Here is a 27,958-nt window from a genome sequence, read left to right on the forward strand (position 1 = left end):
TTGTCATTTTTGGCACTGAACCTTTTCCTATAATGTGAGACTTCCTTTAGTGAGGGAGTTCTGAGGAAAACTCTGGTATTGCACATTTAAGACACTCCTTAAGTTGGTCTTTTAATTCCGAATCTGGGATCTGGCTCCAGTTGGTTAATGCCGTTAAATGTACATAAAAGGTAGACCAACAGACTCAGCATTAGGTGAAATGCTAGAGGAGGATTCCTTTCTCCCCACTTTGATAACTTTTATTTTTTGTGTGCGAACCAAGTCAGCAAGTACGAATGGGCTATTCAACTGTAGAACACATCACAACTTAGCCAGATGTTGTTTTCATCTGACATTCACACAGCAGGAATAATTCGGTGGTGCAAAGGAATTATTACCCCTAGATGATTTCCTCTTCGCTAGTCAAGGGACGCCCAGTCCAACTGCAGTGTGCCAACTGCCTTGCCCGTTGAGGTCAACCAAATCAGTACGGGGCAGGGATTGGAACTGGGACTTTCCTGGTCCGTGTGGCTCAGTAATGTACCAGCCTGATGCATTCGCCCATTGAGGCCAAAGCAGAGCCCTACCTCAGAACACAATTAGAAATAAATACACTGACGAGAAATATTGCAGAAATGGAAAAGAGGTACTGCTAATATTTTGAAAACAAGTTGTGGTCAGTGACCACTAAGTTATCTTTTCTGAGTAATATCGAATCTATACTTATTTCCTAAAATGTATCTATGCCAAAATGACTGAGTGTGTGTGTGTGTGTGTGTGTCTCTCTCTCTCCATCTCACAAACAAGCTGCATTAATATCAGGAGTGAGAAACATCCTATTACTGTAGCTGCATATATCCTGTTCAATTAGATCAGATTTGTTTCAAGTGAACATCGCTTCTGTTTAAAACCATTATCAGCTCTGTGTTAAGAATTTATTTTTGTTTATATTAATTTTTTGACTTTATGCTCCTGCTTGGGAGACTTGCCCACCAGAGTCTGTATTGGAAATTTGCCATGCACCATGCATAGTTTTCTAGCCATTGAGGTTAATTGTCAGAAAATTGTGCTTGAATTTCCAATATGTACTGCTAATTGGCAAGGCTCGCCACCAGGAGACTGAGATCTTTTAATTACCAGTAAGAAGCCAGCTTCATGTCCTTTACACAAGTAATATGAAACGGCTGTCGCAAAATAATTTAAAAATTCGAAGTTCCTCAGCTCCCCCGATGGCAACAGACCAGGAAAATTCCAGCTTCAGTCGCCACTCTGAGTCAGCAGATAGCTGGGTTAGCTGTTGAGGTTGATATTGTAGCCTTCGGTGCTTTGAGTTAGCAGAGGGTAAACCTGACGCCCGGTTCTCGTCGTTCCAGCAACTCCCTCATTGCACAGAGTTGAGCATCTGTGGATGTCAGTTGGTGATGGGATTGCACTGAGCCGCAGTTTCCCTAGCCTTTTGATTGACTATCCTGCCAGTATCTCTGTCAGGATCTCTCACCCGGATTGGGGTACCAGAAAGCATCGAGCTCCTATGGAACTATACTGTCACGACATCAGGAGAGGAAGAGAGGGGAGAAAAATTGGCAGTCTTTTTTTTAAAAACAACCAAAGTTTCCTTGGCTGTTTGCTTACTTCCATTGATTCCCTCTTTACTCTTGAAAGCTTATCTGCATCCCCTTCCTTTCATCTGAAATCAAAACAAAGATAGATGTTTTAATCTTTAAATGCAAAAATGAAACTTTGTACAGTTTGAAAAAGCTCTCTGTTGTCCACTGGTCTTTGTTTAGCAAATTGCTGCTTTATTTTAACATCATGAGTAATATTGATCCAACTTGTGGGGGGAGCAGGTGTGGTGGTTGTGGGGGCAATGATACAGGAACAACAGTTAGATCAGCAAATTTCCTTGTTGATCCCCGCTCTCACAACTCCCAGCTTTCCATCACTTTTAGAGAGGAGAAAACCTAGCCAGGATTCCTGCCCATGATCACTCTCCAGAACCCTCTTCCAGAACATTTGTTTATGTTGACAGGATCAGGCTCAGCTTTGATGCCCCCCCCCCCTACAGTTCAATAGCCTGGCAACATTATCTTGGCGCACACATGCAAACTGGCAATGTAACTGAGATTGTTTGTTCCTTTGGAACTATGTTGCAGCATCAGTCAACATCTATCGGGGAAACTACCTCAATACTGATATGAGGACATTACGATTTTATACAATTTTTAAAATTCTTTCATGGGATGCCTTTCATGGGATGTGGGCATTGCTGACAAGGACAGCATTTGTTGCCCATCCCATTTCACACAAATTTTCTGGTTGAAATACAGCTAAGGTAACACGCAAAGTGCATTTCCTAGTTCTCCAGTATACACAAACACCTGCCCATGTATGGAGCTGACGAGTGACACATTACTTCTTAGCACACAAGCTGTGTTTCATTATGCAGGTATACCACTTTTTGATTTGTGCTTTGTTTTTGTTTTCTTCATTGCTGAAACCCCTTGAAACTAGTAAACATTTATTTGCTGGTCAACTTAATATCAGAGTTTAAAGGTTAAAAGTTTTGCAGTAAAACATTTTGTGCTGCAAACCTCTTAGCAGTACTTTGCAATATTTCGAGGGATGTAACCACCCCTGATCATTGTGGTTCAGGGTCCTATGCAGCATAATCCTGCACACCTTCTATAGATTTCATGATTTCCACACTGAAACTCATGACATTTCTGAAACCTGACCTGTTAAACCTCAAATGGCACTGATCATTACATGATAAGTTTTAAGGCTGCAATTTAAAGCTATCATAAACCAAATCTGTATGCAGCAGAATATAATCTCACAAATATTCCAGATAGTCTGGAGGACTCTTTGTATGGGTGGGGGGGGTGAGTTGGGGGGGGGTTGGTTTTCGGATAGAGGAATAAATGCTCTAGCGAACCATCTCCTGTCATTTCACAAGCTATTTAAGGATTAGTGACTAATCTTTGCATAGCATCTATCACCAGGAGGTGCAGATGATGGCCCTGGACAGTGGACTCCCTCCTCTCCCATACCCAGTAGATCTCTCAGAGTAAAGAACTCAACAGTTATTGATTTGATACCCACTCTGGACTTGCTGCTCATTTCCAGGCTGCCAGAGGGGTTCAGCAACTGGTCTCGCTACCTCTTCCCTTTCCCGCATTACAACAGGGACTGCACTTCACTGGCTGTAAAGCATCTTGGGACATCCTGAGGTCATGAAAAACACTATTTAACTGCAGGTTCTTTCTTTCTCTGGGCTCGGAAAGCGTTTCTGCAGCTAGTCACTATCCAGTGATTCCACTGCAAAAAGTGTCGGTGTGTAGACATTCATTGATGCTGCTTGAGCACGTCTTTTAGATAAAATATTAAACCTGTTGAAATGGATGTCATAGCTCCTTCAACATTAGTTCGAAACGAGCAGGGGAGTTCTCCCAGTGTGCTGTCAACATTAATCTCACAATCAAAACCTGCCCTCATTCCCCCTCAAAAAATCAATTATCTGGTCACTTAGCTCATTATGGTTTGTGACATCTTTCTGTGTGTAAATCGACTGCCATCCTTGTCTGGAAAACGGGACTGAATGCAAGTCGGAAGTAACGTATTGGCTGTCATTGAGATATCCTGGCATATGTGCAGCTTTTTTCTTTGACTCAGATTCTAGGATTACAAGATTTTTTGCTGTTTACATTTTTTTTTGTAACTCGTTGACAGACTTGCAGATATGCTTTCCACGGGTCTGGCACTGGGCTACAGAAACTGATTCTAAACTCGTGATTCCCAAAATGGGCTGCTAACCTTCGCTCTCTAGGCTGAGCCATGTAGAAAAGCCACTCCTAAGCACAGCAGGGTTTCGGGGCCCTGCAGACCTAACCCAACATGAGTCACTGGCTGCAGGGAACATGGAAAGAAAATTGCTAGGTAGGCTCAAACAAACCTTTTAACCTGAGAGAAGCATTATTCCAAATGAGGGGAAAGGATTGCATACAACTGGTTAAATAAGACTTAAAACATCTGCTGCTTTATATACGAAACAGACTTGAAATGGCTCAACTTATTATCCCAATTAATTCGGTGACTGTGTTGTAATTAACGTACCATGGTGAAGATGCCCTTGAGGTTTTTATTTTTTTTTTAAACTATCATTTAATTAACTACCGGCATCAAGTAAATTGTGTGTTTTCACTACCCAGCCAGCTCCTATTGTCAGCACATAGATTGTAATCTGTGAGTCACTGGAGACTCATTAACTCGGAACATTGCTTCGGCAAGAATTTACTCTACAGTCTCCCTTGCCTGTATCCAGCCAGAGTGAAACCAGGTTTACAGCCCATCTGCAGGCTACATGAAGAAAAACTGCCACCCCACATCAATAAAACCAGCGCTGTTTAGAAGTCAAGGTTTTAACAGCTGTTCACAACTGGGTGTCACAAAACAATTATTTAACTAGTAATGCTTGCTGACTCATTAAGCAGTGTATCTCTTTTTATATATGCACTTGAAACGGAATCCCAGCTAGAGGATTGATGGATGCAGGTGGCTCAGTAGACTTCTGTATGTTTGTTTTCATCCCCCATTCCCCTCCCACTTCTTTGGCCTCTGACCTGGTCTAGATTTGAATCCTATTTTACTGTCCAAGAGGTGAATAGGATTTTCTGGGCAATAAACTAGGTTAGTGATGAGAACTTAAACGTGTCAGCTGCTCAATGCAAAAATCAGTAACAATGTTGCCTGCTGATGACATAAAACCTAATGCTGGAGAGCTAAACCTACTGAACTATTGCTTAGGTAATAACACGTCCCTACAAAGACAGCAGTTATATAGTGCCTTTGACATAGTAAATAACCCCAAGGCACTTCAGAGGAATATTATCAAACAAAATTCAACACTGTGCCAACTAAAGGGACATTAGGACAGGTAACTAAAAACTTGGTCAAAGCAGGAGAGAGAGGTTTAGGGCTTAGACAGCCGTATGCACAGCCACCAATGCTGGAGCGATGAAACTTGGCGACATGCAAGAGGCCAGGAACTTGAGGAGCACCGCTGCATTCGATCAGAAATTAATTGTGTGAAGTGGTCTGAAATGTTTTGGCATATGATATGACATACTATAAATCCAAGCCTGGAGAGCAGTCCTTCACTGGCCCAGAGTTATATCTCCTTCATTCTCTAATTCTACATTTCCAAATTTGACATTTAACAAAAAAAAACACCAGTGATGTTAAGAAATTCTGTTTTGTAGTGCATGAAGACCACTTATTCAGTATTTCAATTGCTGCTTAGCTCTCTGATGTCACCTGCAATATTTTGAGACATTGTTTTGTGCAAGTATTATTGTGCATCCCAACTAGGATTAGAGGTTACCGGTCAGTCCATCTTCAACAAGTTGCCTTTTTATAGATATTTTCTCTTTTATATATATTATATTAACTCTATCTAGAGATATTATATATCTCTATTTGAAGGCATTTTCATGCAGATTTTAGAGGTAGCAATTGGAACATGACAAATAAATAATTCATTTATTGCTAGCAAAAGATACGTGGTGTGTACATAATACAGTGTGTCTGTTCGGCAATGTTCTAAATGCCATTGTATGAATTCATGTCCAGGATTTATCACCTGCACAGCAAGTTCCTATCCTTCACTGCATCTTATTAAGTTTGAAACACTTCCAAAGGAATGAAATACTTGGTCCCTCACAACAACACACTAATCCCAATCTTGTCCCCTTCCCATCATAGCAACTGAATCAGGAGTGCCAGAGTCCTGGAAATGGGGAAGTGTCAGTTACCTCTTGTTTGGGAAAATGCAGAGGAGGAAACATAAATCAGGTGAAGCTAAAAGAACAGCAGAAAATATATAAGACATTGAATGGGTGGACACTGACCAGTGACACCATGGGGTGGATTTTAAACTAGCTTCCTGGGCATGAAGCTGGTGTTTCACTTTGCTTGCGCCTACAAAAAACACCCAATCTTTTTGTTTCAATTAAGGGTGGCTGATCTGCAACTTTACACTCAGGCAACAAGCTGAAAATCTACCCCTTCATCATTGCTATTATGCCAAGCTGTATCATCTTGTCACACGTGTGACCTCTGCATCCCAAATATCTATCTTCTCTCCTGGGATCAAGAACCTCTGCTACAGAGAATAGAGAGCACAGAAGCTGGCCATTCAGCCCAACTGTTCCATGCTGTGATTTTTTTTTGCTCTCCCCTTATTTCATCTCACCCTATCAACAAGGTTGAATGTGAAATTGGAAAAAAAACACCTGCATCAATAGAGTGCCTTTCACGAGCTCAGGATGTCCCAAAGCACTTTATTATCAATGAAATACTATTTGAAGTGTAGTTTCCTGTTATAATGTAGGAAACATGGCAGCCATTCTGTGCAAAGCAAATTCCCATAAATAGCAATGTGATAATTACCAGATTACCCGAGTTTTAATTAGTGATGCTGGTTGCCAGATAAATATTTGCCAATACAAGTGCATTGTTAAGTAAAACAAAATTGCTGCAAATGGATTTATGAATACAAACAAAATGTGTTTGAGCTGTTTCAGTATTTGATTCTGAAAAAGAGACACACCTTCACTTTGTTTTGTCTGGTTTTCAGAGCTGTTACTTTTTATCATTGACATAGTGTTATTAAATACAGTAAGCAGGAAAGAAATAACTTTCATTTATCTAGGATCATAGGAACATGAGGAAGAGTAGCCCCTCAGGCCTGTGCTGCCATTCAGTTAGATCACAGCTGATCCTTACCTCAGTTCCATTTTCCTGCATTTGATCCTTGTCCCTCGAGACCCTTGCCTAGCAGAAATCTATTGATCTTAGTGTACAATTGCCCTACCATCCACAGCCTTTTGGGGAAGAGGATTCCACTTTTCTATGGCTACCTACCTAATACTGTATCCCATCCCAAGGATATCCCAAAGCACCGGGTTCGAAAATGGGTGGAGTTTCGCCACAGTAAACAATCTATATATATTTTAGCAAAGTGCCTGGCTGGCTGGCTGTCTGTCTATTGGCAACTCCTCCAAGGCCTTTGGGCCAGTCTCAATCAAACTTACTGGGATGATAGCTTGGACCAAGGGGCATGTTGTAGGGGAGTTGACACCTAACCAGCCCCACCGAGGGGTGGGTGGGCGGGGGGTGTGGTATTTGGCTTCCTAGCAGGGAATCCTGTGGCCCTGCCTACATGTGTCCCTGCTGACACTGGAACTCATGTCATAGGCCAGAATTTTCGGGTCGGTGAGCGGAGGCGGGGCCCACTCGCCGACGCATAAAATCACGCACGGTGACGTCAGGTGTGCGTCCCACTCCCGTCCAACCCCCCTGATGGGGAGAAAATTCTCCCCATAAATTTACATCATAAATCTCCAACGTTCATATTTAATTTGATATTTTTCTTCATTTTATTTGTTTCATGTAAGTTACATTCAGAGACACTAGACATTGGTAATTGATGAGGGAAAGTGGCACACAGAGCCAGGGAAGATGAAAAGGCTAGAGCAAGAAGGCAAAACGTTGACAGAAAGCGACAGAATGCAAGAACAACCACTGCTGCAAGTAGGAGACCAAGTCTCTTTAAGGCAGCTTTCATCTATGATCCTCATAATTATGAGTCAGACCTAGAATATGATATTGACAGTAGATTAGAGGTATGTGAATATTGTAGCGCAAAAAATTGGAAAAAAGATCCACCTTCAATGTGTTGCCCAAATGGTAAAGTACGAGTGTCACTCCTAAGCGAGCCACCTGACCCACTGAATGTTCTTATTATGAGAACAACAGCAAAATTAAAACACTTCTTGAAAAACATAAAATATAACAGCTGAGTAGCTAAGAAATTTATTTATTTTGGCTCAAGGTGGAAGAACTTCTCATGTGTTCTATCAAGAAGTATTTAACGTTTCAACAAACACTGAAAATGCAGACAGTGACATTGAGAATGTAGAGTGATACTACAGATGCTGTCTTTGACACTGATGATGAAATATTCAGATTATTAACAAACATTAGGGAAATAGGTATAGATGTAGATTTTAATCCTGAGGATTTTGAGAGTGACACTGAGGATGTAGAGAATGATTTGTAGGAACCATATAGTGAAAGTTGTAAAACTAATAAACTAAGAGTCAAGCCAAGTAATGTAAAGCGAATGAAAGTAAATTCATTGTGAAAAAAAATTGTTCAATAATGTTTTTGAGTATAATAATATTGTGTTTTTATTTATTATTCATTTACGAGATGCCCATCCCTAATTGCCCCCTTGAGAAGGTGGGGGGTGAGCTGCCTTCTTGAGCCGCTGCAGTCTCCGTGCGGTGTAGGTACACCCACCGTGCTGTTAGGGAGGGAGTTCCAGGATTTTGACCCAGCGACAGTGAAGGAACGGCAATACATTTCCAAGTCAGGATGGTGAGTGGCTTGGAGGGAAACTTCCAGGTGGTGGTGTTCCAATGCGCTTGCTGCCGATGTCCTTCTAGTTGGTAGCTGTTGTGGGTTTAGAAGGCGCTGTCTAAGCATCTTGGTGAGTTTCTGCAGTGCATCTTGTAGGCAGTACATACTGCTGCTACTGTGCATTGGTGGTGAAGGGAGTGAATGTTTGTGGATGGGGTGTAAATCAAGTGGGCTGCTTTGTCCTGGATGGTGTCAAGCCTCCTGAGTGTTGTTGGAGCTGCACTCATCCAGGCAAGTGGAGAATATTCCATCACACTCCTGACTTGTGCCTTGTAGAGTGTGGACAGGCTTTGGGGAGTCAGGAGATGAGATACTCACTGCAGGATTTGAATAGGTGTCTGTGTTTCATATTTGTGGGCTTAAAATTGTTAATGAAATAATTGTGTGAAAGAATGTAATTAAGTGAAAGTTGAATGAAGTCTGTTGAATTTTCAGTCCATGTGCCCCTAGAGCCAATATCTGTTTATCACTTAATAACAATATTTTCTTAATCTTAATTTTAACTTTCATTGTTTTATTTCCAGAGCATTGGAAGGGTTGCCCAGCTTCTAATAAGTATGAATAAAAATTCATTAGCAGCATTGAACTCATATTATTAAATCCAAATTTAGGTCTTATACATGGAGGAAAATTATAGTTGAAGAGTCATACGGACTCGAAACATTAACTGTGTTCCTCTCCGCAGATGCTGTCAGACCTGCTGAGTTTTTCCAGGTATTTTTATTTTTGTTTTTGTTGAGGAAAATTATAGCTTCTTTTATATTGATCTCGGAACACTGGTTCATGCAACCCTCGACTCCCACAGACGACAATCGGATGGGTTTGAAAATTGGCAAATTTTAGAATATAAAAACATAAGAAATAGGAACAGGAGTAGGCCATTTGCCCCCTCAAGCCTGCTCTGCCATTCATGGTTGATCTTTTATATAAACTTCACTTTCCAGCCCTATCCTTATTTCCCTTGATTCCATTCAAGTCCAAAAATTGGCAATCTCAGTCTTAAATATGCTCAATGACTGAATGTCCACAAACATCTGGTGTACAGACACTAAATCTGTACACAATACTCCAGGTGTGATCTCACCAATGCCCTGTACAATTGCAGCAAGATTTCCTTATTGTGTACTCCAAACCTCTTGCAATAGAGGCCAACATGCCTTCTTAATTGCTTTCTGTACAATAATTCCCTGCTTAACATTGGGACCGTATTCCTGAAAAGTGCAACTATAAATTAAACAGTGTTAAATGAATCAGATTTTCCCATTACAACCGATGTAAAAGCATTAGTTAGGTCCTGTAGGACCTTTCCCATCAGAAAAATATTAACATGTTATATCGCTAAGTTATTACATTTGTAAATGAAATAACTTTTAAAATAAAATGTATTTAAAAATTATAAAAGAAATATACTAAGTCTTTCTACTTACCTCCCACTCACCATCTCTCTCGCCTGCTGTCCCTTCTACTCCTTGCTTCTCCTAAACCCTCTTGCTCGCCACCGATCATGCTTTCCAACTCTCCCATTGACTGACCCTCCTTCTGGCTGATCCTCCTGTTCCCAACCTCCCACTGACTGCCTCTCCCGCTCGCCAACCCTCCTGCTGAAGACCTTCCAGATCACCGACCCTCCCACTGGCCACCCCTCCTGCTCTGAACCCTCCCAATAGCGAACACTTCCACTCACCGACCCTCCCAATCACCGCCTCTGCTGCTCACCAACCCTCTCGCTTGTTGACCCTCCCACTCATCGACCCTGCTGCTGGCCGACCTTCCCGCTTGCAGCTTCCCTCTCCCGATGCCTTGCTGTGAGTGATGGTTCGGGAGATGAGTGGAAAGAGGGAAGAAGCAACTTATGGTCTGAGAGCATCTAGCATCTTCAAGTTGCAGGGTCATGAAGGTAAGACGCAAGCTGGAGAGGCAGCAAGCGGGGTGGGGGGTGGGGAGGGGTTGGGGGGGGGTGGGGGGGGGGGGGTCGTCGGCCAGTGAAAGAGCTGGCTACCAGTCAGTCTGACTGTACTAAACCGCCTGTGCTTTTAAAACTCAGAACTGAACGTCTAATGTTAAATGTGATTCTGCAATTGGACAGCACTTGTTGAACAATCCTGAGTGTGCTAAGAATTATATTAACAACCAATTTAAGGTTATCAATCGGGCTCACAATGCAGTTCACTTACGTTTGCTAGAAGCTATTCATAATCATATGCAGGGACCTGTGTTCTGTGAACAAAAGGTGCATGTTCAGGCATTGCACCTTTTTTGAATTAAACTAAAGCGTGGGGGACAATAGTTCCCTGGTGCATTCTCCATGACAATGCCTCAACCAATCAAAGTCCACTTCCCAACCAAACAGCACCCTTTTCTCATGCAGTATAAGCTATTGCTTCCATTGAAATTTGGCATTCTGGTGTTTGACCTGATGATTGCAAGAAAAAAAGTTTTGACAGCATGTCTCTTTTTGCAGCAATACTCAAGTTCTGTACTACCGAGCCATTATCTAGTAGATTTGTCAATTTTGACTTTCCTTTCAGAAAATGAAGTTGACTCTGCCTTATCATAATGTGATTTTCTAAGTACCCTGTTAATATTTCATTGATAATAGGTTCCAGCATTTTCCCAATGACTGATGTCAGGTCAACTAGCCTGTAGTTTCTTATTTTCTCTCTCCCTCATATTTGGTAGATGACCATTGTTCCCCTTGGTCACCATCACCAGGGAAGTCTTTCTTTCTTTGGATTTAGTGCCTGCCACTGGCCAGTAAGAGCACTGCACCAGCAGCAGCCTGATATTGAAACAAACCTCCAACACACCGCCCCCGCCACCTCCCCAGCCACGCTTTCAAACATGGGCGCTTTAAACGCATTAGCTTGTACCTGCCGGTCTCATGATGATGCTATGACATAATGAGCAAACATCATGAAACAATGGCACGGTGCTTGATTTTTTGGCACCAACCTTTGTTTTCACGTCCTTCTGATGGCAAAATGCTACTTTTCATGTAAATTAGAGAGAGCAGTACTCCCCCGTGACCTGGTCTGTGAGTATTAGAGGCTCTTATCAATAGCAGTTAAATGTGCCAGCAGAGCAAATCTCAGATAAGGAATATGCGGCCAACACTTTTCACACTTTTTACAATTGGTTTTGATTCATTTTCTAAAAAGAAAACAAATCTTGCCATTTTTAAAAAGACTTGCAAATATATTGTGCCTCAGGAAATTTCAAAGTACTTCAGTCAATGAGTACTTTTGTTGTAGTCTTTGTTATAATGTAGAATTTATAAGCACTACAGAATAAGGATTTCTTTAGTTACACTGTAAATATGTTTATGAAGATTGCTCCTTCAAGAACACCTCACAGAATCTTTGAAAATGTATCTACCAACTACTTGAAATTGTGAACACGTTGAAGATGCCACAGCATAAACTGTTGCTCTTTATTCTCTTACACAGACTTTGCAGCAAATCTCAAGGTTTGTTGTACAGGATCATGAAGTACTACATCCAATGATCAATAAAGTAATCTTCCATTGCCTAGTGTCTTCTTCATTTCATGGAGTTTTATTATGTTCCATTAGCTGCATAATTGACCTATTATTGATAAGAATCTACAAGCTACCTCCTGAGCCCCATTTCTGTAATTATTAGCTTGTCTACTTCTAACCCTATTAGTGTAAGTTTGTCTCTGGAGATGTCTAGCTGAGTGTACAGACTAAGCAGACCTCTGTGTCTGAGGTCTGCTTAGATAAAGGCACCTCTCCCAAAGGACTGGAAAGACAACAAAGTAGTTGACAGCATAGACATCTGTGTGTGAATTTTCTCAGTGTGCCTACAGTCCATCACAGTCACATTGTCATTGTCTTGCACAGTTTCTCATTCCACTTTTCAATATTAGCACCAGAAGTGACTTTTGGATGCATGGGAACTGAGCAGACAAGCAAAGCAGATGAGTCACTGTGTATAGTAGAAAATATAGCAGCTAAAACAACTGAACCTTTGAAGCCGGGCAACTATGAGCTGAAAAAGCTCTCTGATCCGTAAGTGAGAAAAGCAATGACTAACTAGAGAAAGAATGTATATTAAGCAAAATAGATTGTTGTAAAAGGACGGATCCATTCTAATGGCTCCTGACTTTCCTCAGCCTTAGCTCTTTGGCAAAGTCCTTTGAAGTTTACTGGAACATGGCATTTGCACTCCTTTAATGGTGTATTTCAGTTCTCTATAGTCATGTGCATCAATCTCCTAGAAACATAATCAAAGGATCCTGTTTAAGTTTGTGAGGGTAAGAGAAAGCAAATCTGGGGCAAGGCAATCAGTGTCATGGCTCCAGGTATGGAAATATAAAATAAAAACAAAAATTGTTGAAAATACAGGCCAAGTCTATCATCCATAAAAGTAGAGGAGACAGGTTAACATTTCAGGTGCAGCCTCTTTGCCAGTTGTAATATAGGAGGAAGATTTCTTCCCAGTGCTACATGTAATGAAATTGTGACACCTCTTTTACAAACTGGTCTATGATATTGATTTCGCTATACTTCCTACATGCAGGAAATTTGTGCCCAAAGGATCCTTCCCACCTACATCCGTGATTCCTCTGACACCTTACGTCACATCAACAATTTCCAGTTCCCTGGCCCCAACCGCTTCCTCTTCACCATGGACGTCCAATCCCTCTACACCTCCATCCCCCACCAGGATGGTCTGAGGGCCCTTAGTTTCTTCCTTGAACAGAGGCCCGAACAATCCCCATCCACCACTACTCTCCTCTGTCTGGCTGAACTTGTTCTCATACTGAACAATTTCTCCTTTAACTCCTCTCACTTCCTCCAAATAAAAGGTGTGGCTATGGGTACCCGCATGGGCCCCAGCTATGCCTGTCTCTTTATGGGGTATGTGGAACATTCCCTGTTCCAGTCCTACTCCGGCCCCCTCCCACAACTCTTTCTCCGGTACATCGATGATTACTTCGGTGCTGCTTCATGCTCTCGTCGGGACCTGGAAAAATTTATTAATTTTGCTTCCAATCTCCACCCCTACATCATTTTCACATGGTCCATCTCTGACACTCCCCTTCCCTTCCTTGACCTCTCTGTCTCAATTTCTGGTGATAGACTGTCCACCAATATCCATTACAAGCCTACTGACTCCCACAGCTACCTCGACTACAGCTCCTCACACCCCGCTTCCTGTAAGGACTCCATCCCATTCTCTCAGTTCCTTCACCTCCGTCGCATCTGTTCTGATGATGCTACCTTCAAAAACAGTTCCTCTGACATGTCCTCCTTCCTTAACCGAGGTTTTCCACCCACGGTGGTTGACAGGGCCCTCAACCGTGTCCGGCCCATCTCCCGCGCATCCGCCCTCACGCCTTCTCTTCCCTCCCAGAAACATGATAGGGATATTGTCCTCACTTATTACCCCACCAGCCTCCGCATTCAAAGGATCATCCTCCGCCATTTCCGCCAACTCCAGCATGCTGCCACCACCAAACACATCTTCCCTTCACCCCCCCCGGCGCCATTCCGTAGGGATCGTTCCCTCTGGGACACCCTGGTCCACTCCTCCATCACCCCCTACTCCTCAACCCCCACCTATGGCACCTCCCCATGCCCACGCAGAAGATGCAACACCTGCCCCTTCACTTCCTCTCTCCTCACCGTCCAAGGGCCCAAACACTCCTTTCAAGTGAAGCAGCATTTCACTTGCATTTCCCCTAACTTAGTCTACTGCATTCGTTGCTCCCAATGCGGTCTCCTCTACATTGGAGAGACCAAATGCAAACTGGGCGACCACTTTGCAGAACACCTGCAGTCTGTCCGCAAGAAAGACCCAAACCTCCCTGTCGCTTGCCATTTTGACACTCCACCCTGCTCTCTTGCCCACATGTCTGTCCTTGGCTTGCTGCATTGTTCCAGTGAAGCCCAACGCAAACTGGAGGAACAGCACCTCATCTTCCGACTAGGCACTTTACAGCCTTCCGGGCTGAATATTGAATTCAACAACTTTAGATCTTGAACTCCCTCCCCCATCCCCACCCCCTTTCCGTTTCTTCCCCCTCCCTTTTGTTTTTTCCAATAATTTATATAGATTTTTCTTTTCCCACCTATTTCCATTATTTTTAAATCTATAACTGTAATGCCCTGTCAGTCTTTCCACCCCACCCCCACTAGAGCTGTACCTTGAGTGTCCTGCCATCCATTCTTAATTAGCACATTCTCTTAGATAATATCACTACCTTTTACACGTCTTTGTTCCTTTGTCTGTGACAACTTTTGATTATCTGCTCCTATCACTGTTTGCTTGTCCCTACAACCACCCCCCCCACCCCCCACCAACTTCTCCCCCCCACCTTAAACCAGCTTATATTTCACCCCTCTCTTAACTTTACTCAGTTCTGCTGAAGGGTCATGAGGATTCGAAACATCAACTCTTTTCTTCTCCGCCGATGCTGCCAGACCTGCTGAGTTTTTCCAGGTAATTCTGTTTTTGTTTTGGATTTCCAGCATCCGCAGTAGTTTTTTGTTTTTATCTCTTAATCTTTTTTCAGATGATGGCAAGCCTGCATTTTCTGTTGCAAATAACTTGACGGATAAGAATTGTCACGTTCAGTTGACGTTGTTTGTTAAGGTGCACATCACGGAACATGCCACAACTTTTTTTTAAAGTTTTTTGCTGTAGCTCGGTGATGGTTAGAAATGAATGTATATATGGCCCCATTGCATTTTACCCTTTTCTATGATCTCTAAGTAGTTCAAACCACCAACATCAGGAAGGTAAGTAACTCAAAGGCTAAGACAGAATCTAATACTGAATATGTGCTGGGGGTGGAAGAAGCTTCAGAATGGCACAGAATCACAGTCATCAGATCATGTGAATAGTTTTTGGCATAAGCTAGAATGAGCCATGGAAGTTGGCGAATTGAGAAGTTCTTATAGCAAAATTGAATGAAGCTTCAGTAACAGCTGCACACGGTGGTATGGATGTGCTGGCAGCTGGAGTAATAACAGCAAAGTATGAAGTAGAATTACCTTAATGTTGTCAAAGTTTAATGTAGTAATTACAGCAAAATTATTGGTAGAAAGACCCATGTGTAAGCATTTTCCAAGCAGTACAGTAAACATCCAAGTGCTTCTGTATGCTATATGCTATCAATAGCATATAATCAAATATCTATGGTGTGTAATACAGTGAAATAGTATTCATGCATCTACTTGCTTTTTTATAGACATCACCCCTCTTCTCCACCAATTGTCTGCCCCTTCCTGTAACCAAGAAAAATTCTCAATCTAATTTCATAGTGCAAGCAATCTTTCCCAATGGTCAAATCTGTGCACGATTAAAGCCATTGAGCATCCAAATGTTGCTTCTTAACCATGAGCCAAACCTGATCTTCCCAGCATGAGCGACTGAATAGTGACCATCAACCAAAACCTACCAGATTTCTGCCTTATCTAGCCGCAGAATAGTTTGTTTCGCCCCCAGTGTTTTCCTATCTAACATGAGCCAACTCAGCTTTGTCCAACCTGCTAGTTCCACCATCAGCTACATTTTCCAATTTAGGTCTGTTTTGTTTTGTTCTTTTCTTCATTCTAATTGTCCTGACTTGCTAGGATGTGGTTCCAAGAGTACTGGCAGGCTGTTGGTAACTTACCCAAGTTGCCATTCTCTAAGTGTGAGCCTAGACTGTGTTCATCGATAGGATTACCTGAACATTTGGGATGGGGGGGAGGGGGAGATAGCCCACGCCTATCCTCAAATATACTGGATATCAGCGAGGAATGGAAACCCTGCCTAATTCTAAAACCCTTTACTTTCACTATGTTTGAAATGAGCTAACATAACAAGGACCAGGGATCAAACCCACGACCTTCCTGGCTTATTTGGCTCAATACTGCCTGTGGTGGTGTCTTTACCTATCCTACCATTGCATGGATTCTGACATCCAATTCTAAATCCTCCTGGGAAAAAGAAACAATAGTCATGTACAGTTCATTACAGGGAGGGGCAGTAAATGCTGGCCTAGCCAGCGACGCCCACATCCCGTGAAAGAATTAAAAAAATTATGAAAGGAACCATTTAGAAGTGCCTGCCACAATGAGTTTTCAAGATATTATCTTATACATTAAGCAATTCTTTATTAATTTGAAAATATTTTACATAATGCCTTTCCATAACAAATATGATCTTCATTACTTGTTTAACCTGGGAACTGAAGGACAAGATTGATTATTATTATCGTTATTATCTGATTTCTGTATTCTAAGACAGTTAGAACTGACTTTTTTGGGATTGAGGTGATGAATTTCTCACCTACTTTGAGACAATGACTTGTGCCTGGGTAGAATATCCTGGATGGTCATCAGGACCAAGCTCAATCCTGTCCTCAGCAGACACACACTTCCCAACAGGAGTCATAGAAAGTAATCAGGACTGGGAACCTTGGCTAATTTTTCTCCTAGTTAGACACAGGCAAATTACAGTGCCTTTACTGTCACCCCAAGCTAGCTAACTTACCAATGAACCAGAACTACACCAGTATAATAGTAAAAAATATTTATTGATTCTTTAAGAGGATATAGGAATATAATGAATAATATACTGAGTCCATTTTTTGTTAACTGACTGAGAGACCTGGTGCACACATTGAAAATGAAGTGAGACAGGCTATGAGGCGCACTAGGTTAACACTCACTGGAGCTTGATGTTCATTACAATTGAATCACAAGCACAATGCAAATGTTGAGAACACAGTGGTTCCCTTGCTGATCCAGAGCAATTATTTTCTTTCAGAGAATTGCTGTGCCCATTTTGAAGTGTGATTATGCCTGAAATGACAACAATCTTTATGCTACCAATCTCCTGCTTTATGTTAAAAGAACAGAATCATTCAATCCCTGTTGATCTCAGAATAAGAACAGGCTGTGTAATAAGATGCATGATCGATAAGTTCATTGGTATTTTTCTTTCATTCCAAGCAATTGAACTTGGATCAATACTTTTGTTCCAATAAATGAACTGTTTATGTTATGTTCCAGTAAATAAGCGTACTGTTAGAAACCTTTGTCATTAGTAAACATTAAAGCATCATGGCTGAAATGGTATGGCAGAAATAGATATGCAGGCCATGTAGGATGGTGAGTGTGATAAGTAAACCTAACTGTAACACTATCTTATTAAAAAAAAGGAACATTTGTCCAGATTAACAGTTCCCTTTCTTCCCATTGAACAAAATGAAACACAAAATTATTGCTGAATATTGCAGTGAAAATAGTGAATTAATGTAAAAGGAATGGGCTTGAGGTCCCAGTCCTTCTGGAACATATGGATGATCCATTAGATTGCAAGACAGATATGGATGAGGCATTCCACTTGGCTACCCTAACCCATCCAGCCAGAGAAATCTGAAATAAAGACAGAAAATGCTGGAAAGACTCACTACACTATGACCTGCAGTTTCTTCTCCCAATAGATGGTCTAAGCATTTTCCCATTTGAGTGTCACCCATTCAAAACTGCAGCTTCTGTGGAGAGAGGCTGAGTTGACGTTTTGAGTCGGTATGACTCTTCACTTTTGAACTCTGAAGAAGAGTCATAAGGACTTGAAACTTTAACTCTGTTTCCCTCTTCACAGATGTTGCCGGACCTGCTAAGTCTTTCCAGCAGTTTCTGTCCTTATTTCAGATTTCCAGCATTTTGGTTTTATTTTAGAGAAAACTGCAGCTTCCCCCAAAACAGCATTCAGCAACATCTCCTAAATAATTCCAAGGAACTTGTCTCCCCTACACAATTTGGAGGTTTACTCTTCGTGTTACACTATGACCTGCAGTTTCCTCTCCCAAGAAGTGGTGTACCCATCCTCCCATTTGAGTGCCACCCACTTAAAACTGCAGGATTCTGTCATTTGCCATTACTATGACTTTAGTTTTTTAAAGTTTTTTCTCAAATCTTAACTGAGAGCTTTTTTTTTAATTATTTACAAAACAACGCCTTCCAGTTCAGTGTTTGCACATTACCAGCCACCTGTACCTAGTTTGTTCCTTGGTTTCAGATTTTGGAACTTTTGTGTTTGATGCTGTCTTTCTTTTTAAACATTGAACTGGTGCAAATTCAGGGGAAAAAATGCATTTCTGCACCACATCATTACATCTCTCAGAAACATCGTGAGATGAATTAATTTGAAGTGCATTCACTGTTGTGTATAAAAATAATCAAAAAATATCAGATTTAATCTTCTACTTTTAAGAAAACAGGAAGGCATATGCTATTTATTTTTTATATATATAGGGTTTTGGCACCAAGTGCTTCAGCCAATGAATTGACAATTTTTTAAAGAGTGTGCTCATTAGATTTGTGAACATACGATGCTTTTGTACAGACAGGGACAGTAGCAGTTATAAGCTTCTGTTTCTATGCATTTTCATCGTAAAGCTACACAATCTTAGAATAATAATAAGATGAAATCTTAGCCAATTTGTGTGAGAAATCTAAGCCCCTCCGTATTATATCAGGGCATTCTAATAAGTTTTTATTTCAAGCCTTTTTAGTTTATCTGTGAGTAATTTGATTTATTTTGTCTCTGAAATGCGTCTGAGCAGTTTTGTGTCACATTCTTAAGCAGAGCAGACGCCAAGTTTAGAGGGGCGGCATACGGCTGCTTTGCAGCTCTATTTTAAAGGTTTGTCTGGCCTGTGTTTGGATGGTATTTTATTGCATTACTGACTGGCTGCGTGACATCGGAGAGCGTTCCATTATAATATAAATGACCCAGTCTATAGTTCCATAAACTCGCCGTTTTTTAAATTGTGTCGCTGCTCGCTGTAGCGTTTATTTTTTAACCCACAGTGAATCTGGCTGGCCAGATTGATCAGATATAAATTAAACATCGCTCTTTGAGTTTTTTTTAAAAAAAAGCGAGAACTACAGTACAGAGAGAACAATTTGTAGAGTATCTTAAGCAGTGGATTGGCAGTAGTCTGAATCATTTCGAAACGAGCTACCCACACGATTGATGCAAAACCAAACAGTACTTACACACACACACACAAACAGACGCAACATATAAAGCTGAAGTTAGGATGGATAGAGGGCCAGTCTTGCTGGATGGTGATCTGTTCATAGATATTTGAGTTAACGCGTTCACTAAATGCGCGTGTCAAAACTCTCAGAGCTTCGTCCCGCGCTGATGTCAAGAGAAATCGGGTGTGCGTGCGTGTGTGTTTTTTCAGTGGTTTATTTCAGTTTTAAGCACCCAGTAGCCCATTTTAAACCAATAATAAATACAGGAACTAATATTTTAACGTGACGGAGAAAACCGCCGGTTAAATGACTTTGCCACGCGTTTACTTGGAAGCCGGTTTCTCCGGTTGCTGGTGTCCTCATTGGCCAAGGGTCGGGCGGGTTAGCGAGTTGAGCGAGCGACGAGTGCGGGGGCATGGGACAATATGCTGGGGAAAAATTAGCCTGTTTAACCCGCTGATTAGCCGAGGGAAAGTTTCAGATTGAAACACTCCAAAAACGAAAATAGATTTAAGAAACTCCTCTGGGGGGTGGGGGGTTATCAAATGGATTGCCGCTGTTATCTTTGCCCGTGTCACACATCCACCTGCATCAGCCCGGGGTGGTCGTCCCCCTTACCCCGCGGGATGGTTTGTATTTTAACATTGTTTCGCAGTACCCCTGTGAATGGGGTGTCTTGTTTTTCGTTTACCGGTAACCCCCCCCCTCCCCAATTCCCTCTCTCACCCTCTCTCTCTCTGTAACCCGCTGTTTCTTTCAGCTAACTGAACTGTGCAGGTCGGCGAAGGAGGACGCTTTGACCGTGCTGACAGCTTTCAATATCCCCGCCACAACAGTCCACGCTCCGATCGCCGGCATTCCCAACCCTCGAGCGACCTGGGCTTACTATCCTCACCCTCGCTTGGATCACCCCGGCGCCGCCAAAGCGACAGTATTAGCCCGGGCCAAACTGTGAGCCTCTCGGCGAGTAGCAGAAGGAACCGCACCGTGCCAACATGACCCCCCTTTTTTTTTTGTATACAATTATTTCCCCCACTCAGTGTTGTCAAATTGTAATATGATCAACGTGGTGATCAAAATAGCATGAAATAGGTCGAATTTTTCAGAAACCATCTTATTATGGTATTGTATTTTTGTGATATAATGGGAATCAAAAAATAAACACATTTTCATTCCAAAGGCGCTGTATTTTGTTTTTGTTCGCTTCCCAGTTTGGTGCGCTGTTATCTCGCGGATTTTGACTTTGCTGTTTCGTGTGGGTGGACATTGCTACTTTCTCACTTGATAACTATCTCTTTGAGACCGAAATCCTCCCTTGAATATAAACCCAAAACACCGCCTGTGCGCTGCCTCATATATAGAACCGATGTACCCGCGCACACACTGCAGGAAAGTCTTTATGGGAATGATCTGAGCGCAGCAAATGGATTTATTTTTCTATTTTTGAAAAAAAAAAATCTGTTATGAAAATGAAACTTGCGGTTTTCTTTTTAACTCATCGTTTTCTTCAAGTGTGCACAATAACCTGAAGGCACCCGGGTTAAATTCGCTGCGCGTACTTTCCAACCCTTGTTATTCGCGCTTTGTAATTGTCGGATTGGATCCGCGCCGATCGCTTGACTTGCACTTTTATCAATGTATTGGGAGTAAAACGATAATTGTCGATCAAGTTCTGCGGTTACCCCAGTTATGCCAGATCATAAAGGGTCGCGCTTTATTTTCATCTCCAATAACGAACTTTAGAGACTCCCAGCAATTCCCACAGCGCGGTTTTTATTTTTGGATAATGCTTTCTTCTCGTGTGAATATATATACAACCTAACTGTTTTATAAATATATCAAATTGAACTCGTCTGCGCGTTGACGCAGACAGACTAATAACCACCCCGAAAACATGTTTCATAAAATTAAAAGTTCGGATGTGACAAATCGCGCTTTCATCATCTCTCATTGCGCCATGTGGTAACTTGCAATAACTATATTCATTTAGCAGTTTCTGTTTTGTTGCATTGAGGTTTTCTCGGTTTGTTTGTATTGCTGAGATTTCTATCCCTGCAAAGTGTTTTCGCATCGGTGCCTCTTTAGCCGCCGTCGCTCTGGAGATTTTTTTCAACGATGTTGGTGGAGGAAAAAGAATCAACGGCGGTATTTCGGCTCTTACCGACTCCGGAATCACTGGTGATCTGATTCGTTTCACTTAAACTTTATATCGCACGCAACAACATGCACAAAAAAAAAATGAACCGCCTGCAATGAGCAGTAATCTTGTTTTAATTTTTCTCGCCACCCCCCTCCTTAGTGAAACCAGAGAGATTATTTGTCTTTATCCTCTAAATTTGCGATGTTGGTAAATGATGAAAGGAGCTCACCCCCTACTCTCCCCTAATCAGTTTACAGAGCCTATAGCTATTTAATTACATACGAAGACACTTGTGCTTCGTTCTCAGTTGACCCGAATGATTTTGTGACATGAAATACAGCGCAGCATTATTGATCTGAAAGCGTCGCAACGACCTCAGGGCAATTACTTTATTAATCGCTAATTTCCCTTTCCTGCCTTCGAGAGTGGCCATTTCCTCCCGAGCCTGACTTGTTGTAGCATGTCCCGGCGTTATTCTCTATCGATTTGAATCTAATCGCAACATCCCAACAAGTGTTGACCCACCCCCGCAAACGATGCCCCTTCCTAAAGGGGAAGTTTCCGATCTCCTCTGAGCCTCCCCACCCCACCTCGACGCCGGGCTCCACCACCGTCTCTCTTGTTCCCCTCCTCCTCTCGGTTCTTGCCCGACTTTTTGTAGGTTGAACCCTATCGGCGTCGGGATTATCCTTTTTATTTTTTAAAAAAAGGAAACTTACTCTCAGAACTATTAGTTTGTCAATTACCTCCCCCACCTCATCTCTTCTCCTCCCTACACGACCCTCCTCGACCCTCAGCGTGCCCGCTGTTGACAACTGTCCCATTTGTGCACCGAGTTTTAAACACGATTTAAGTTATGCCTGTTTTAAAATTCCTTCAAGTGAGACGACAGTTGAACGACTTTTTTTTTAAAAAAAATCCATCTATGTGGAATAGATGGTGGACATCCTACGCACTTGAAAGCCGTTGTCTCCCTGCCTCACAATATTTAGAACCCATCATCTCTGAAATCAAAACAAACTTTTTTTTCAAACATAATTATATATGCATCGATCATTTCCTAGATTTGCCTCTGTAGGCGGGTGTTTATATTCTCAACTCTCTGCTTGCTCCTCCAACCCCCTCCCCCAAATTACCCAATCTACCTGCCCTGACTTGCCCCCTTCACGGCCCAGGCTGGGTTTCAGTAATATATATATATATATATGTGTGTGTGTGTGTGTGTGCCTCTTGTACAGCCTCTTTGGGCGGGGACCTGGGGGAGGGGGGAGAGAGAGAGAGGGAGGAGGAGAGTCGGCTCATTGGAGCATTGCTGAGACCCGGGGCGATCAGTGCCACACTCGCATACACACTCTCTGCAGCTACTGGAAAGTGATCTCAAGAATCTGCGAGTCTCCGCGAGCTTCAAAACAAAGGAGAGCGGCGGCTAAGTCAGACCGTACAGCCACCGACAGGTGAGCCACTTCCAGCAAGGGAGCAGCTAAGAAGCCCCCTTATTTTCCCTCTCTATTTGCTTCAGATTGGTAGAGGGGAAGCAACCCCCTTTTTTGTTTCACTTGCATGCACTTGTAAATAAAACCGGCAAGCAAGGACCGAGTGAGCCGGCAAGCAAGAGTGTGGCTGGTTAAAAAGTAGCGATCGATTGTAAAACACTCCTTTTCTCCCCGACCCTCAGAGGTGGGTTAGAGAGTTTTCTTGTGTGGAGTTGGGTGCAATATTTCGACTTGGCGTGAAGTGCGGCTTTCGGAGGAAGGGGAGGCGGTCTCGTGTGTTTATTGTCCGGCGGCTGCAAAATTCCCTTCACGGCAGCAATAACAAAACCACATGTACTGTGGTTTACGTAGGCGATCGACCGAAAGTTGGGGAGTTTAGGACTGTTATTCCACACACACGTATAGACATTATACATGAATTCTTGCCATATATACCATCTTTACAAATCAAACATAACCGATTTACAAAACCACTTTTGGTGCAACGTGTTTTTTTTTGTTTTGCCTCTTGAGCGACGGAGCGCTCCAGTTTTTCACTTCGGCATTACCTTCTCTATTTTGTTTTTATCAAATAAAAGCTCCTTTTACCCCATTTCTCCGATCGCCAGCAACATTTATCACTGAAACGAGCGTTTTTTGCACTGATCCATGCCCTGTGCATTTTAAATTTCGGCCACAAATTGAAAAGTCGGGATTTATACGTTGGCCACAGTACCGCCGGCGTCTTTTATTACCGGAGTGGGAGAAATGAGAAGGAGAAATTTTTTTTTTTAAATTATATATAATTTTTGAAGTAAAGCCAATTTGGGGATTTTTTTTAAAAAACAAAAAAAAACTGACATGCATAGGGGGAGGGAGGAGGTGTTGGCAGTTGAATGCATGTATATGTTGGGGGCCGTGTCTTTGGGCGTTGTCGCCGCTTGTTGAGAAGAGAGTAGTCAAGTCGCCAAGCACAGTGTAAAAGTTTTGTGTCTGCTCGCTCGCTCTCTCTCGCCCTCTGCACCCAGTGACCGTGTGACTGAGGCGAGCGCGCTTTGCGCATGTGACAGAACGCCACAGTGTAAACAAAACAACCTCTGAAAGAACGCCGGGCCAATGGGAGGCGCCGACGTCACGCCTCCGGAGCTCCAACCGCCTGCCGGCGTGAGCTGCGCGCCAGGCGCTGATTGGCCGGCCAGCTGGCGGGGGCCGCGTCCCGAGGCACGTCAATCAAAGGCTAGACGGGCGGCTGGTTGCGGGACAATGCTCTTTAAGCTTACATATATATATGTGTATATATATATATATAAGTGTGTGTAATGCATATATAGTGTTCTCACCGGGGGCGTCTGCAAGCTACAGGCAAGACGACGGGACAAGTGTGACATGTACTTAATTTTGGGAGTAATTGTAATTTGACAACCCACACCCCCCCCCCCTCCCCCCACTTTCCAAAAAAAAACCTGACACATCTGACAGCAGTAATTGCAACGTCAAACTTTCAGAGGAATGGGGCAACTTCCACACTTTGTCTCCAATAGTCAAGATTTGTTATCCTTCGAATACGATACAACAGGTATGTTTCAGGCGAGAGGAGTAAAGGAGACTTTGTTTCTATCTGTAAACCAGCCGCACACGTCGAACCTGAAGCACTGTTTTTAACTGGGGGCATTTTCCAGGCAATGAAACGCGGCGACGGGTTTGGAGCACAATCAGAGCGGCGCAGGCACTGCCTTTTCAGCCCGGATTGTTGACAGTGGGGAAGTTGTGACGCACTTGCTGGAGCTGCTGCCAGTTGTGAAAAGGCTGCGCTCAGCACTTTGGAGAGAACAATGGGACCGTAGTAGGAAAAACGCCAGATCCACATCTAGTGTTTCCCTCACATCTTTTACTACTAGATTTCAGCAGCATGAAAACATATTTCTCTCGGGGAAAGAGACTCCAGTTCGAGGTTTTATGATGACTTATAGGAATAAAGCTTCTGCTGCAGTGTACACTGAGCCAGGAAAATGACCTACAGCCTTGTTAGCAATCTAAACTTTAAAATTAATTAATTGACGAAGTGATATATTTTGTGGAGCCTTATTAAATTGGGAAAATAATGGAAATTAGCCAATGGCACTGTGCACAGCTAAAAGGGGTACTATTCTGAAGACCTGGGAATATTTTATACCTGCTTGCCTCTGGCTTGACATGTTTTATGGTGTTTGTTTCCTTCCCCACGGTTGTGTATTTGGAGTAGACATGTGATCCATTTTAGTGTATGCTCACAGCTTTCACATGTTTGTCTCACTGATTTTCATGTTGGAAATAAGTTCAGCACTCCTTCCAGTATTTACTCTTCACTCCTTCTAATTATGGTGCTATGCTGGAATAGGTCTTCAATGTGCCATCACTCCTAGGGTGCTTCATACAAGTGATAATTGTTCATGTGTGAGTCTCAACCAAAGGGGCATCTCATCTCCTCCTCATCCAGAGCAGGGTTTTCTCTCCCTAAGGGTAATGAGGCATTCAGTAGTGCTTTCATGACCATCCGACTGATTAAACCTGGGACCTTGGTTTGCATCGTTTAGTCCCATTGAACAAATTTCTATATTCTGAGCTGCTGGGGAGAGGCATTTATTCAATATTTTATAGAGTTTGTTATGAATATGCTTTTCTGTGGTTGTAGATAAAACACAAACTTTTGATTCTAGGTTTTGCACATCTAGCTTGAAGTATGAACTGCTAGTTGAGATTTTAAAGTTTTCAATCATTTGTTTCTCCATAAAAAGAAGCAGCATAGAACCATATAAGTGTTTAAGAATAATAAAATAACCACAAAACTCTTTAAGAATCAATATATAAGCATTAAAAATGTTTACAATGATGAAGGGTTTAAATAGAGTAAGTAAAGGGAAACCGCAGTGGCTGAAGGGCCGATAACCAGACAGCACAAATTCAAGGTGATTGGTAAAAGAACCAGAGGCGACGTGAAGAAAAACCATTCTACGCAAAAGCGGTTATGATTTGGAAAACACTGCCTGATAGGGAGATAGAAACAGACTCATTGGTACCCTTTAAAAGGGAATTGGATAAGTACATGAAAAATAAAAGATTGCAGTGATGTGGGAAAGAGTAGGGGAGTAGGACTAATTGGATGGCTCTTGAAAGAGCTGGCACAGACACAATGGGCCAAATGTCCTCCTTTTGTGCCATACTATTCTATGATTCCAAGTAGTATATGACTGTATAAGTGTTTAACAGGCATGTGTTTTCAGTACAAAACCAGATTGTGAGGTGCATTTAGTTTGCTTCAATTCAGGCAACCTTCTTTTGGAAGCTACTGACAGCAAGATATGGAAAAGCAAAAGCAATTTAATGGCAATACCCCAAAACTTGTTTAAATTTGACAAATCTGACAAATAACCGCCTAAGGGATTCATTGGAAGCAGTCAACTTGGCAAGTGCGTACAATTGACTTGATGCCAGGATCAGCTGTAGCTGCAGTGCGGGAACAGTTTTGACTACCTTCTCTCGGCACTTGTCCTGTCACATTTAATCCCAGTGCACAAAAATGGAGCATAAGAAATGTCTTTTTTAAAAACTGAGAAGGTATCTACTGAAACTCAATTTAAAATACTGCACTTGTTTACCCTACAGAAGACGGATTTAGAAAAGTTAAAAATAGAGGTTGTAATCAAACTGGTCACCTTCATGAAGAACTGGGTGATTGGGATGATAATGAAGTTCAAAATTTGTACATATGTAATATATATTGGTTTTGAAATGAACTTTAAAGATGACAGGCTGAAAAGTTAGAAGGGTAGTTGAGTTGTGAGTTTCTGTTGTATTCTCATTTTTTCTATGTATTTGTGTACTAGACAATAAACAGGAATGCAGCATAAAGTACCATTATTTCTCAAATCAAAACGTTATCACACTTTTTAAGACTTGAGATAAATAATATTTTTTTTTCTTTTCTTAGGAAAAAATGCAACTACTTTGTGTTCCATAGGAGTGAAGGCGGATCCGACTGGGAACCAAACAGCATCCATATTCCAGACTTAGCATCACAAGCATGTCAAGAGGTGAGCTTTCTGGTCAAGGGGATTCCCCTACTAGCACGAGGTGCGAAAGTATGCAGTTGTCTTCAAACTTTGTTACGACATGTCCACTTATTAATTTCTTGCGTGGACAATATTCCTCTGTTACCCCATCTTCGCGATCCAGCAGGTTATCCAGTGGATGCTATTCTCTTGACACAGACAGTGGACAGATGACTAAACCCACAAGCTGCGACAAAGCTACACAGACTCCAAGCCCAACCTGCCAAGCCATCTACCATGCACAGCACGCCTTGGCACAAGCACAGCGTTTACAGATTCGTGGTAAGAGCCTCCTTCTTTGGTGTCATGCAGAAAGACAGCCAGAATTCTGCTAATTGAGTTCAGAGAGCTAATGGATGTCACTGTTGTTTTTGCCACTTAGATTTATGCTGGTGTTGTGGAGATGAAATTATTCACAGCAGTAAGAACCTAAATTAGATGAGTTTTGTATTTAATTAGATCCGCATGGGTTGTATGTATAAGACTGATGAATGTTACTTGATTATTTGGAAGTTTTAATGCTGTTTTTTGTGTATATTAAAAAAATAAGCTACTATGGTCCCTCAACACTTTCCCTTTGAAAGACTGTCTAGAAATTTTACAGTTATTTGTAAAAGTTTACGAACTGCATTTTGAGTAACAATCACAAATGGTTGCGGTTTCAATGTAGTGTTTGGACTGATGCTGCAAGAACAGTAGATGCAAGCTTAGTGAAAATAAATAAATGATCCACGAAATGCATTATTTTCAAGGCAAAATCAGTTGGATGAATGGCCAACATATTTGTGAT

The 27,958-nt window shown here is 42.1% G+C and overlaps 2 protein-coding genes and 1 long non-coding RNA gene across 14 annotated transcripts in view; 2 read left to right on the forward strand and 1 right to left on the reverse strand.

Moving 5' to 3' along the window:
• acoxl (acyl-CoA oxidase-like) overlaps positions 1-20,649 on the forward strand; it is a 418,282-nt gene extending 397,633 nt beyond the window's left edge. For both annotated transcript variants that reach the window (XM_078542642.1, XM_078542643.1), the window contains one exon: positions 20,229-20,649. In XM_078542642.1, coding sequence (XP_078398768.1) covers positions 20,229-20,423 — 195 coding nt within the window. In that variant the 3' untranslated portion in view covers positions 20,424-20,649. The remainder of the gene's footprint in view (positions 1-20,228) is intronic.
• The window catches only part of LOC144681001 (uncharacterized), a 585,681-nt gene that overhangs the window by 39,511 nt on the left and 518,212 nt on the right, over positions 1-27,958 (reverse strand). For 5 of the 9 annotated variants that reach the window (XR_013576664.1, XR_013576663.1, XR_013576659.1 and 2 more), the window contains one exon: positions 1,612-1,666. The exons of 1 other annotated variant lie outside the window; for it this stretch is intronic. This is a non-coding gene — a long non-coding RNA (uncharacterized LOC144681001). Of the gene's footprint in view, positions 1-1,611; positions 1,667-27,003; positions 27,598-27,958 lie in introns of those variants that run through there. 3 more of the 9 variants (XR_013576665.1, XR_013576661.1, XR_013576662.1) reach the window with 1 other exon arrangement.
• The window catches only part of LOC144681000 (bcl-2-like protein 11), a 39,121-nt gene continuing 34,193 nt past the window's right edge, over positions 23,031-27,958 (forward strand). For 2 of the 3 annotated variants that reach the window (XM_078542646.1, XM_078542648.1), the window contains exon 1: positions 27,318-27,450. In XM_078542646.1, the coding sequence (XP_078398772.1) occupies positions 27,339-27,450 (112 nt within the window). In that variant the 5' untranslated portion in view covers positions 27,318-27,338. Of the gene's footprint in view, positions 23,063-27,047; positions 27,151-27,317; positions 27,451-27,958 lie in introns of those variants that run through there. The other variant, XM_078542647.1, reaches the window with a different exon arrangement.

This window comes from Cetorhinus maximus, chromosome 5 (genome assembly GCF_964194155.1).
Source record: "Cetorhinus maximus chromosome 5, sCetMax3.hap1.1, whole genome shotgun sequence".
Classification (NCBI taxonomy): domain Eukaryota; kingdom Metazoa; phylum Chordata; class Chondrichthyes; order Lamniformes; family Cetorhinidae; genus Cetorhinus; species Cetorhinus maximus.